Genomic DNA, 12746 nt, shown 5'->3' on the forward strand with positions numbered 1-12746 from the left:
CACTGACAATATTTTTTTAAAGTATACTCCAGTGACCTTAACCCTTTCACCCCAAAATCAATAGGCTTCTTGGGGTCACTATGCAAAATACAGTTACCAAGCTTGGTGACAATCGGACCCATACAACTGAACTTATCTCACTCACAAGTGAAATGTTGCCTGACTGTCTGACTGTCTGCACATAGTGACGTCTAGCCAACTGGCTGTGCTACGGGGAAAAGTATTGAAGTATGACGTGCATGATAAACGTTGTCTGCCTGACATTATGTTTGTGACTCACATATCATAGTTGAAAGACAGATTGCTCTCTGCTTCTCACTTTCCATGAATCCTAAACATCTCAACTGTCGTGTAACATATGGTTCTAATCCTTACTCTTCAGGAAGCTCTCCTTCCAAAAGTTACTGGTCTTACCTTTGGGTTGTTCCTGATTCTGCATCATGCCAATGTTCTGGCCAAGACTCTGACACAATGTGATGGCCATGGGACCTGCACTGTCATACTAAAAAATTCATAAATACACCAAGTTAGCAACACAAACTGTGATGTTTATTTGATCAACAAGTTAGTCTCAGTATCTGCACAAAGCCTCACCTCAATGACACCTCCACCTCTGGTGATTGAACAGATGCCACCGATATAGGCCGCCTCACTGCGGCCACTATAGAAGTGACTCCCCCTGTAGGAAACACACTATAACAGTTATAGTGTTTCGATGGAACACTAATAGCAGCCAAATCAAGTGAAAGCATCAGGAGGATTAACCCACGAGAACAGGTGCATGGCATCACATCGCTCCTTGATGTTCTCCTTTCGGTACTTCATCAAGTCTCGTAGTGTTAATAAGGGGTCATTTCCCACAGAGACTTTGTTTTCAGAGGACCACGTCTCCATGGCCACAAGCACGATGCGTGTGTTGAGTTGCTCCTTGTATATCTGGAAACAAAAATGAGGAAAAAAGCAAATACGGGTTGAAGCAGGGATATTCAATTGCTATCAGATTTGTAAGAGAATTACCATTTTGAACCCCTGCAGTCAACATTTAGGATGCATCATTTGACGGAAACTGTCCACATGACAGTGATGAACAACCTGGATGCTGATTGCACATGAGGGCTACTGTTATTGGATTTGCGTTCAGCTTTGTATGCAATATTAGACAGTTGAAAATTATTGTGGCACTACTAGTCACCAGCTTTCATGTTTGCTTGTTCAATGGGGTACCTCAGGGGTACGTTCTTGAGCCGTTGACAACATATATATATATATATATATATATATATATATATATATATATATATATAAAAGTGGTAGCACTTGATCAGAATATACATAGCCATAGCATAAACAGAGAAGTATTTTGAAGAAAGGCAACAGAAGAGATCAGCTTTTTCAATTTTTTTTTAAAAGATCATACATCCTGTTAGCGCAGTGCAACAGCTGAACTTCCACTTCATGGAGTTCTGAAGGAGGAGTCCAATTAATGGGTTGAAAGTAAATTTTATGCTGATACTAGGAATTCACATTCCATCAATACAAAAGGAAGCTAATGGAGGAGACGGCATCTGTCTACTTTCAAAACGAAGTGCAAGGTAGCATATGGGAGATGGTTGCCATAGAAATCGCCATAAGTGTTTGCCTCCAGTCAGTGAAGATTATCATGCTGGAACTGCAGTGAAGGACAAAGGGGACTGTCTGCACTTTACTAGGCTCTTCTGAAAACTCATCATCTCAGACCAGCTGAATCACGCTTACACAAAATGTTAGTAAAAATGCCTGAATATGCTACGGACTGTGAAACCACTGCATTCACTCATTTATCTTCAATAAACTCTGGTGTAAGCCAGAGTTTATGTTCAGTCATTTTGCTCAGATAATAAGATGCAAATTTTTCGCCAAAGCTTTGATAGGTACAGGAACAAAAGCTGTGATGTGGGGGGGACCTGAACATAAACAGATGAAGTCAAATCAAATCAATTCAAATCAATTTTATTTATATAGCGCCAAATCACAACAACAGTTGCCCCAAGGCGCACTATATTGCAAGGCAAAAGCCATACAATAACTACAGAAAAACCCCAACGGTCAAAACGACCCCCTGTGAGCAAGCACTTGGCGACAGTGGGAAGGAAAAACTCCCTTTTAACAGGAAGAAACCTCCAGCAGAACCAGGCTCAGGGAGGGGCAGTCTTCTGCTGGGACTGGTTGGGGCTGAGGGGAGAGAATCAGGAAAAAGACATGCTGTGGAAGAGAGCAGAGATCAATCACTAATGATTAAATGCAGAGTGGTGCATACAGAGCAAAAAGAGAAAGAAACACTCAGTGCATCATGGGAACCCCCCAGCAGTCTACGTCTATAGCGGCATAACTAAGGGATGGTTCAGGGTCACCTGATCCAGCCCTAACTATAAGCTTTAGCAAAAAGGAAAGTTTTAAGCCTAATCTTAAAAGTAGAGAGGGTGTCTGTCTCCCTGATCCGAATTGGGAGCTGGTTCCACAGGAGAGGAGCCTGAAAGCTGAAGGCTCTGCCTCCCATTCTACTCTTAAAAACCCTAGGAACTACAAGTAAGCCTGCAGTCTGAGAGCGAAGTGCTCTATTGGGGTGATATGGTACTAAGAGGTCCCTAAGATAAGATGGGACCTGATTATTCAAAACCTTATAAGTAAGAAGAAGAATTTTAAATTCTATTCTAGAATTAACAGGAAGCCAATGAAGAGAGGCCAATATGGGTGAAATATGCTCTCTCCTTCTAGTCCCCGTCAGTACTCTAGCTGCAGCATTTTGAATTAACTGAAGGCTTTTCAGGGAACTTTTAGGACAACCTGATAATAATGAATTACAATAGTCCAGCCTAGAGGAAATAAATGCATGAATTAGTTTTTCAGCATCACTCTGAGACAAGACCTTTCTAATTTTAGAGATATTGCGCAAATGTAAAAAGCAGTCCTACATATTTGCTTAATATGCGCACTGAAGGGACATATCCTGATCAAAAATGACTCCAAGATTTCTCACAGTATTACTAGAGGTCAGGGTAATGCCATCCAGAGTAAGGATCTGGTTAGACACCATGTTTCTAAGATTTGTGGGGCCAAGTACAATAACTTCAGTTTTATCTGAATTTAAAAGCAGGAAATTAGAGGTCATCCCTGTCTTTATGTCTGTAAGACATTCCTGCAGTTTAACTAATTGGTGTGTGTCCTCTGGCTTCATGGATAGATAAAGCTGGGTATCATCTGCGTAACAATGAAAATTTAAGCAATGCTTTCTAATAATACTGCTTAAGGGAAGCATGTATAAAGTGAATAAAATTGGTCCTAGCACAGAACCTTGTGGAACTCCATAATTAACCTTAGTCTGTGAAGAAGACTCCCCATTTACATGAACAAATTGTAATCTATTAGATAATATGATTCAAAGCACCGCAGCGCAGTGCCTTTAATACCTATGGCATGCTCTAATCTCTGTAATAAAATTTTATGGTCAACAGTATCAAAAGCAGCACTGAGGTCTAACAGGACAAGCACAGAGATGAGTCCACTGTCTAAGGCCATAAGAAGATCATTTGTAACCTTCACTAATGCTGTTTCTGTACTATGATGAATTCTAAAACCTGACTGAAACTCTTCAAATAGACCATTCCTCTGCAGATGATCAGTTAGCTGTTTTACAACTACCCTTTCAAGAATTTTTGAGAGAAAGGAAGGTTGAAGATTGGCCTATAATTAGCTAAGATAGCTGGATCAAGTGATGGCTTTTTAAGTAATGGTTTAATTACTGCCACCTTAAAAGCCTGTGGTACATAGCCAACTAATAAAGATAGACTGATCATATTTAAGATCGAAGCATTAATTAATGGTAAGGCTTCCTTGAACAGCTTGGTAGGAATGGGGTCTAATAGACATGTTGATGGTTTGGAGGAAGTGACTAATGAAAATAACTCAGACAAAACAATCGGAGTGAAAGAGTCTAACCAAATACCAGCATTACTGAAAGCAGCCAAAGATAACGATATGTCTTTGGGATGGTTATGAGTAATTTTTTCTCTAATAGTAAAATTTTATTAGCAAAGAAAGTCATGAAGTCATTACTAGTTAAAGTTAAAGGAATACTCGGCTCAATAGAGCTCTGACTCTTTGTCAGCCTGGCTACAGTGCTGAAAAGAAACCTGGGGTTGTTCTTATTTTCTTCAATTAGTGATGAGTAGTAAGATGTCCTAGCTTACAGAGGGCTTTTTTTTATAGAGCAACAGACTCTTTTTCCAGGCTAAGTGAAGATCTTCTAAATTAGTGAGACGTCATTTCCTCTCCAACTTACGGGTTATCTGCTTTAAGCTGCGAGTTTGTGAGTTATACCACGGAGTCCGGCACTTCTGATTTAAGGCTCTCTTTTTCAGAGGAGCTACAGCATCCAAAGTTGTGCTCAATGAGGATGTAAAACTATTGACGAGATGATCTATCTCACTCACAGAGTTTAGGTAGCTACTCTGCATTGTGTTGGTATATGGCATTGGAGAACATAACAAAGAAGGAATCATATCCTTAAACGTAGTTACAGTGCTTTCCGAAAGACTTCTACTGTAATGAAACTTATTCCCCACTGCTGGGTAGTCCATTAAAGTAAATGTAAATGTTATTAAGAAATGATCAGACAGAAGGGGGTTTTCAGGGAATACTGTTAAGTCTTCAATTTCCATACCATAAGTCAAAACAAGATCTAAAGTATGATTAAAGTGGTGGGTGGACTCAATTACATTTTGAGCAAAGCCAATTAAGTCTAATAATAGATTAAATGCAGTGTTGAGGCTGTCATTCTCAGCATCAATGTGGATGTTAAAATCACCCACTATAATTATCTTATCTGAGCTAAGCACTAAGTCAGACAAAAGGTCTGAAAATTCACAGAGAAACTCACAGTAACGACCAGGTGGACGACAGATAACAACAAATAAAACTGGTTTTTGGGACTTCCAATTTGGATGGACAAGACTAAGAGTCAAGCTTTCAAATGAATTAAAGCTCTGTCTGGGTTTTTGATTAATTAATAAGCTGGAGTGGAAGATTGCTGCTAATCCTCCCTCTCGGCCGGTGCTATGAGCATTCTGACAGTTAGTGTGACTCGGGGGTGTTGACTCATTTAAACTAACATATTCATCCTGCTGTAACCAGGTTTCTGTAAGGCAGAATAAATCAATATGTTGATCAATTATTATATCATTTACAAACAGGGACTTAGAAGAGAGAGACCTAATGTTTAATAGACCACATTTAACTGTTTTAGTCTGTGGTGCAGTTGAAGGTGCTATATTATTTTTCTTTTTGAATTTTTATGCTTAAATAGATTTTTACTGGTTATTGGTGGTCTGGGAGCAGGCACCGTCTCTACGGGGATGGGGTAATGGGGGGATGGCTGGTGGAGAGAAGCTGCAGAGAGGTGTGTAAGACTACAACTCTGCTTCCTGGTCCCAACCCTGGATAGTCATGATTTGGAGGGTTTAATAAAATTGGCCAGATTTCTAGAGATGAGAGCTGCTCCATCCAAAGTGGGATGGATGCCGTCTCTCTAACAAGACCAGGTTTTCCCAGAAGCTTTGCCAATTATCTATGAAGCCCACCTCATTTTTTGGACACCACTCAGACAGCCAGCAATTCAAGGAGAACATGCGGCTAAACATGTCACTCCCGGTCCGATTGGGGAGGGGCCCAGAGAAAACTACAGAGTCCGACATTGTTTTTGCAAAGTTACACACCGATTCAATGTTAATTTTAGTGACCTGCGATTGGCGTAACCGGGTATCATTACTGCCGACGTGAATTACAAGTGTGTGTATTTTAACTACAAACTTGATATTGAAATGACTTATTTAAAAGATGTTTAATCAATTCATTCAGTTATCTGAAGCAGCCATTCCCTAAGACAGGAACACTGCAAATCCACTTTAATTTAGAGGTGCAACAACTAATCAATTATTAATCACCAATTCTTTTGATAATGTATCAATCATTTTGAATCTAAAATCTCTGATTTACGCTTCTTAAATGTGAACATTTATGTTTTCTTTGTTCCTGATAGATATTTGCAGATGTCATTTCGGGCTTTGCAAAACACTTGACATTTTTCACCAAACAACTAATTGAGTAATACATGAAATAATCAACAGATTAATTGATAATCAAAATAATTAGTGGTTGTAGCCCTATGAAATATATCAGGATTTTATTGTCTGTGCCATTTTGTGTCTCAGGGTAGGCAAAGCTTTGTGCAAGGTTGTCTTCTGTATTTTTTTTTAACCCGTTTTACCATTTTCATTTCTGGCACTTTATATCCATAATATATTTGGATTTTATGTAAAACAAACAAACAAACAAACAAACAAACAAAAAAACATTTATAGTTATTGGTAGAGTTTATGCTTATAATTAAATGGGAGTTACCTAAGGATTAATCAACTACTGTAATCAGAAAATAATAGTAAATTGATTAAATGATTAATTGAAAAAAATCAATTCCAGAAATAATTGTTATCTGCAGCTCTACTTTGAACCTGGTTCTGAATACAGTATTTAAATATATAGTATGCTAAGATCAGACAAATGAAGAAAACAGTTTACATACAACAGCTGTCTTTTATTACACCTTTTTTCATTTTGAAAATAGTGAATTACGTTTATGCAATTTTAAACTTTTTTACAATATTGAAAATCTAAGAACTTTTTTAATTATTTATTTTTAATGACATATGACTGGCAGCATGGTGGCCAAGCAGTGACTGTGCTTGTTTCCAGAGCAGAAGGTTCCCGGGTCAAGACCACCCCTACCCTTTCTCCATGTAACATTGAGTTGCATCAGGAAGGACATCCGGCATAAAACCTGTGCCAAATCAACATGCACGTCCATACTGGATCTGCTGTGGTGACCCTTGAGTGGAAAAAGGAAGACGCTGAAAGAACTTATGTTATTTTTAACGACCTATGACATCTCACCTGCAGCACCTTCGGAGTCCAGCAGGGGGCTGCGGCCCAAAACTTTGGGACCAAAAAAAAATCTAAAGATTTTTAATCCACTACCTATGTTAAGCACCTCCTCTGTAAAACATCCATAATCATTCATTCTGCTGCAGTAGGAATTAGTGCCGTGTGCTCACCGCGTCGGCCATGTTCACCACAGATTTGGCAAAGTTCTTCGTATGAATAGTCGACCGCTTGAGCCGCACAAACTAAACAGAGAAAAAGAGTGTTATTAAATATGTTCCTTTTCCTGATTACAATCTTTCTATCAGAATATTATTACAACCACATTTCATGCATATTAATCCTTTGAAGAGGCACAGATGACGCTGGCTTCACACCTACCATGTCGTAGTCATTCACAACCATCAGCTCGATGTACTTGGTCTCAGTCTGGACAGTGCGCTGGCCTCGACGCACCTGGAGGGGACAAAAGTAACCCACACATGTGAACAGTTAGAGCTCCGAGGACATATTAACCATCACAGGGGTCAAAACATGACCGTAGCACGTGAACCTGCAACCCACATGAACCTGCAACCCACAGACACAAACATTAAATTGGGTAAAACTCTAGTGTTTCCTGCGGAAGAAATAAATCATTCAGCAGGATATTAATCTGCATCTTCATGACAATTCTTGTTGCAGCTGTGCAAAATATATTAGAGCAGTGTTGTAGAAACGAGATATCTGATCTGCCTCATGTTCCGACAAGATATATGCACCCATAATTAGCATAATCATATGTCAACATGACTGTGTCAACACAATTATATACACACTATAAATGTGAAGTCTTATTAAACATGTTAAAAATATATGCACAACTAGAAGCACTCAGAGAGCGCAAACCTCCGTCAAGGCCATGGGGTCACTGACGCCATAACATCTACACACCGTGGAATCATTGAACCTAAAAAAGTCTAACGATGTTTGCTCAGTAGTAAAAAAAAGTTTCATCCACTGTGACTGGATAGCATGTATCCTTAGCACTTGGCATCACAGTTTATTGCAACTTGCACCTTTCCCAGAAGCTACTGTCATCTGAGCACTGATATTGATATTGCATGTGCTTATAGACAAAAACAAATAAGAGACAAAATTCAATTTATATTAAACTAACTGCAAATATATGAATTTTTTTTAACATTTATGAAACACTTCTCTAAACAAGGCCATAGGGTCACTGACCCTAAAGAGATTCCCTCCTTGGCACAGTGATCTATTTCTTTTTGTCTCTTTCTCTAAAATTGTATATAATAATCATTTGATTATTAATATATAAACAAAAACAAATTTAAGAAATATTACAATTTGAAAACAAATGCACCAGAACGTGATGACAGCTGCAACTGCTTAATGCTAACTTTTAACATTGAAAATGCCATAGACATGCTAACACGTTAGCATCGGGATCCGGATCGTGATCCGGATCACCACTAAACTTTAATCACTTGTTCCTCTTGTCATTTCCAACCACTCCACAAAATTTCATCAAAATCTGTTCAAAACTTTTGAGTTATCCTGCTGACAGAACAGACAGACAGACAAACAAACAAACAAACGCGACCGAAAACTAACCTCCTTGGCAGAGGTAATAACATCTGAATTGCTGTATTTTCAGGAGTACAATTCACACAGAACTTCTTTGCGCCAATGCGTGATCGATTAAGACAGCTCATGGTTAAATAGCCATATTGTAAATGGGGGTCAAAGCCACCCAATTTGTGACTTCATAATGCACTCACATTCTGAACACAAGCTGCTGTTATAAAGCATTTGGGTAATCTTGTTCTTTTAGCGGCTCTCTGTTTTTCAGGGTCGCCACAGAGAATTCAGTGCAGATCCGCATTGGAATTTGGCACGTTTTATGACTTATGCCCGTCCTGACACAACTTCACTTCTACTCAAAGAACCGCACACGCAACCCTGTGTTTCCAAGTGATCTCCCAGCTAAGCACTATAAAGTCAGGATGGGACGACTACAATTAGCTAACATCCAACTAGTCAACTATTTTTCATTAGTCGACTAGTCGAAAGCCATTTATCAAGTTCATATAATCCTTAAAAGAGTAGACCTGCTGGAGCTGCCACGACTCCCTTCACTCAGTGAAGAAAGTGTATGAACCTAGGCAGGTGAATTAGTCAGCTCAACGGTTAGTCTATGTCTAGTAAATGAAATGCAGGTATTGTCTTCGTGTTAATGCTGTTTTTTATATTTCATTTTGTGCTCATATTTGCTAAAAGAAATCTCACATTTGAGTTTGACCATGAAGATTCAAAATTGGCTTAATTCATTCAAAATCAAATTTAGTCGCCAACTAGTCAATGACTAATGGTACCCGAGTAGTAAACTAATGATTTTCATTCGTCATCCCAATCCTACTATAAATCATTTGATGAATACCATTAAAAAAAATCCTCTTATACTCATGAATGTGCCAAATATGGATCAAACAACCCAACAATCTATTCAGCACCTACACCCTAAAGGGTACCTATGGTGTAAGTATAGAGTGTCTATCATGTATTGATGTGTCAACATAAACACACAAACATGCGTTCTATGAACTGCACATAGTGGCTGAACGTAAACACTGACTTGTCGTTTGGCACGCCTCAGGCCTGCTTTAATGATGTGGGTCTCTTGTTCAGACCAGTGAGCTCTAACTTTGTCCATGTCAACAACTGTCTGGCCCTCAGGATTTGTGCGGTTTGCAGAGCATCCTGGGATACATGTACATGGTGAGAGAAAGAGTGAAAGAGAGAGAGAGCAAGAGAGAGAGAGAAAGACAACAAAACAGAAAAGTGGCTCATCATCAGAGCAGGGATGATGTATTTTAATATCTGCAGAACAAATCAATATCACACAGTGAGTTGAGGAGATGTCCAAGGAGTGAGTATAATGGACCAGATGGGGAGAGATGGGGGGAGCAGCGAGAGAGGATCGGGTAACGGGAAAGAAGAACCCAGAGAGGCAGACAAGTGTTGGGGGCGGAGAGGAGAAGAAGAGATGCAGCAAAACGAGATGTTTAGCAAGGTCGAGGAGGGCAATAGGATGATTTACACAGAGCGCAAGGTGGTGTGTGTTAGGTAAGAATAGTTAAGGATAATCGTGTCTCCCACATGCGAATGATTTGGATAGTAGCACGATGCATATGGGCAAAAAATATTTACATTTTAACGACAATATAGAACCCCCCAAACAAATAAATATGCTTAAAAATGACACAAATTGTTTATTAGTGAATCACATCGAGTTTAAAAAAAAATCAGATGATATGATGACTGAGACATTGCGTTGTAAACTTATGGTTTAATCATGCAGTGGTTCAACAGAACCTGAAAAGGTTTTGGAAACAACAGCTGACAAAACATTCCTGAATTGTATGGAGACAGACGGGACAGTGGGAGGTCCTACCTGGACAGGCAGGAGGGACGAGATAAACATCTGGCATTCGATACACAACATGGTCGTTCTGTTGCTGGAAAGATAACAAGCACATCTCTGTTTACCAAAGCCAAAGAGAGCTACTGCAAATGCATGTACAAATAAATATATTTTTTAAAACAACTCAAAGATGAAGTAACTTAATTCTTCCAATATCCATCAGCAACAAACCTGATTTATTGCATTCTTGAGAAAACGCTCAGCACTTACACAAAACCTTCAGCTTAATATCAACCACAATGTAAACACTAACTACTTCAGCCGTGTTCACTTTGTAGATTACATTCTGCACTCTGTGCAGTTTATTCATTTAAGTGCTCGACTATTTTGGTGCTCTGATTATTCAAGAAATTTCTGGTAACTGCTGCTTTTCAGAGTTGCGATTTTGCTCAACTATAAGTACTGTGGAGCCAGTAGCTCAGTGGAATAAGAAGTTAAACTACCAATATATAGACCTGGGTTCGATTCCTGCTCAGACTCACCTGTCTGTGTCCTTGGAGAAGACACTTTATCTGTATTGTCAGAGTCCAGTGGCCCCAGGGCCTATATAGGACTTCATCTACTGAACAATGAAAATCTCATCCATCATGAATGCCAAATATAGTCATACAATGAAAAGTACAAATATTATTAAGAACTCCATCAATATACAATTTTAATTTACTGCACTGGGGAAAGCTTAGACCCTCAAAAAACATGAAGGTCTGGCAAGGTTTTTAAACATATAGCTCACAAATGAATGTATATAGGAAGTCCAAATTCTGCATGGCAGTAAACATGACTATGATAGTGAAGTGATTAGAATTTGGTGTATCTGGAAACACTCAGTCATGAGATATCGAAACATTATTGCTCATCATTAACTACATGTTGCTAGTCAGGCATATAAATGCCTATGGCCAATTTAAAGTTTCCTATTCACCTAACCTGCATGTATTTGTATGTTGGAGGCATTCAACATTCAAATACAATTCAGTCAATTATAGCACAATAACTTGTAAGAACTCACAGAAAACCCCTTTTTGACATTGGCATCTCAAAAAAATGAGACATGCAAAGGCTAAATTGCAGCCACTGTGTGAAAATGTGTAACCCTATCGTTTAACCTTAAATTCACCACAAACTGAAACCACTTAAGCCACTGTGCACAAGTGACAGCATCACTGCAAACAAGACAAAAATGCACATGTTAAATTCATACAAGCATCAGCCAACTGTGCTGTCTAAATTTAGATGTGTTTGTGTGTAGAAAGTGCAGCGTGCATCCTCTGAGGATCAATGAAGAAAAGCACTTTGTTGCATAATTAATCACCAGGCTGTCATAATGGCTGGAACACTAGTGGACACTATGGTACAGCTGAGCTGGGGATGAATACTTTATGAAAATGACCCATCTGAGATAAACAGCTGAAAGAGAGACAGAGTGAACGGGACTGTCTGGGGTACCACTGATTCAACTCTCCACAACACAGCATGTTAAAAGTATTTGCTTACACTGAAAAAAATTTGGAGTGATATTTACTTGAAAAAAACCTAGGCATGTTTTTCACTCAAATTCCAAGTAAATTTTACAAGGAGAATTCTTAAGTAAATTTTACTTGCATATATTAGTTTATCTAAAAGAACAACTCAAGTAACATTTACTAACAATTATCAACTGAATATTTTCATTGAATTTCACTCTGTCTTTATTAATAAAAAGTAAAACTTTTCAGCTGTTCCCCTTGTTTTCACAGCAGATCCAATTTGCATCTGCATGTTTATTTGGCACAAATTTTACACTGGATGCCCTTCCTGATGGACCTCCACATTACATGGATGAATGCGGCAGGGGTGAGGTTTGAACCGGGAACCTTTTGCACTGAAACCAAGTGCACTAACCACTTGGCCACACTTCTGCCTACTATGGATTATTAAAAATACTTAAATTTGTCAGACAATGAGACAAAAGAAATTCTGTTTAGAAAAAAGATGCACCAATGGTTGTTTTACAACCCCTGGCAATAATTATGGAATCACCGGCCTCGGAGGATGTTCATTCAGTTGTTTAATTTAGTAGAAAAAAAGCAGATCACAGACATGACACAAAACTAAAGTCATTTGAAATGGCAACTTTCTGACTTTAAGAAACACTATAAGAAATCAGGAAAAATAATTGTGGCAGTCAGTAACGGTTAACGGAAAATGCACAACAAAACAAATGAGGAACGAATGGGAGGAAACTGGAGTCAACGTCTGTGACCGAACTGTAAGAAACCGCCTAAAGGAAATGGGATTTACATACAGA

General features: G+C 38.8%; 1 protein-coding gene across 4 annotated transcripts in view; it reads right to left on the bottom strand.

Annotated features, from left to right (window-relative positions):
- The window catches only part of LOC117531025 (disintegrin and metalloproteinase domain-containing protein 11-like), a 62229-nt gene that overhangs the window by 22601 nt on the left and 26882 nt on the right, over nt 1–12746 (bottom strand). For all 4 annotated transcript variants that reach the window (XR_004566502.1, XM_034194024.1, XM_034194023.1 and 1 more), the window contains exons 7-13: nt 10430–10493; nt 9611–9735; nt 7354–7428; nt 7146–7217; nt 770–936; nt 595–679; nt 415–502 (exon numbers count right to left, since the gene is read on the bottom strand). Coding sequence is in view for 3 of the 4 variants with exons in the window: in XM_034194024.1 (XP_034049915.1) it covers nt 415–502; nt 595–679; nt 770–936; nt 7146–7217; nt 7354–7428; nt 9611–9735; nt 10430–10493 (676 nt within the window). In the remaining variant the exon portion in view is untranslated. The remainder of the gene's footprint in view (nt 1–414; nt 503–594; nt 680–769; nt 937–7145; nt 7218–7353; nt 7429–9610; nt 9736–10429; nt 10494–12746) is intronic.

This window comes from Thalassophryne amazonica, chromosome 18 (genome assembly GCF_902500255.1).
Source record: "Thalassophryne amazonica chromosome 18, fThaAma1.1, whole genome shotgun sequence".
Classification (NCBI taxonomy): domain Eukaryota; kingdom Metazoa; phylum Chordata; class Actinopteri; order Batrachoidiformes; family Batrachoididae; genus Thalassophryne; species Thalassophryne amazonica.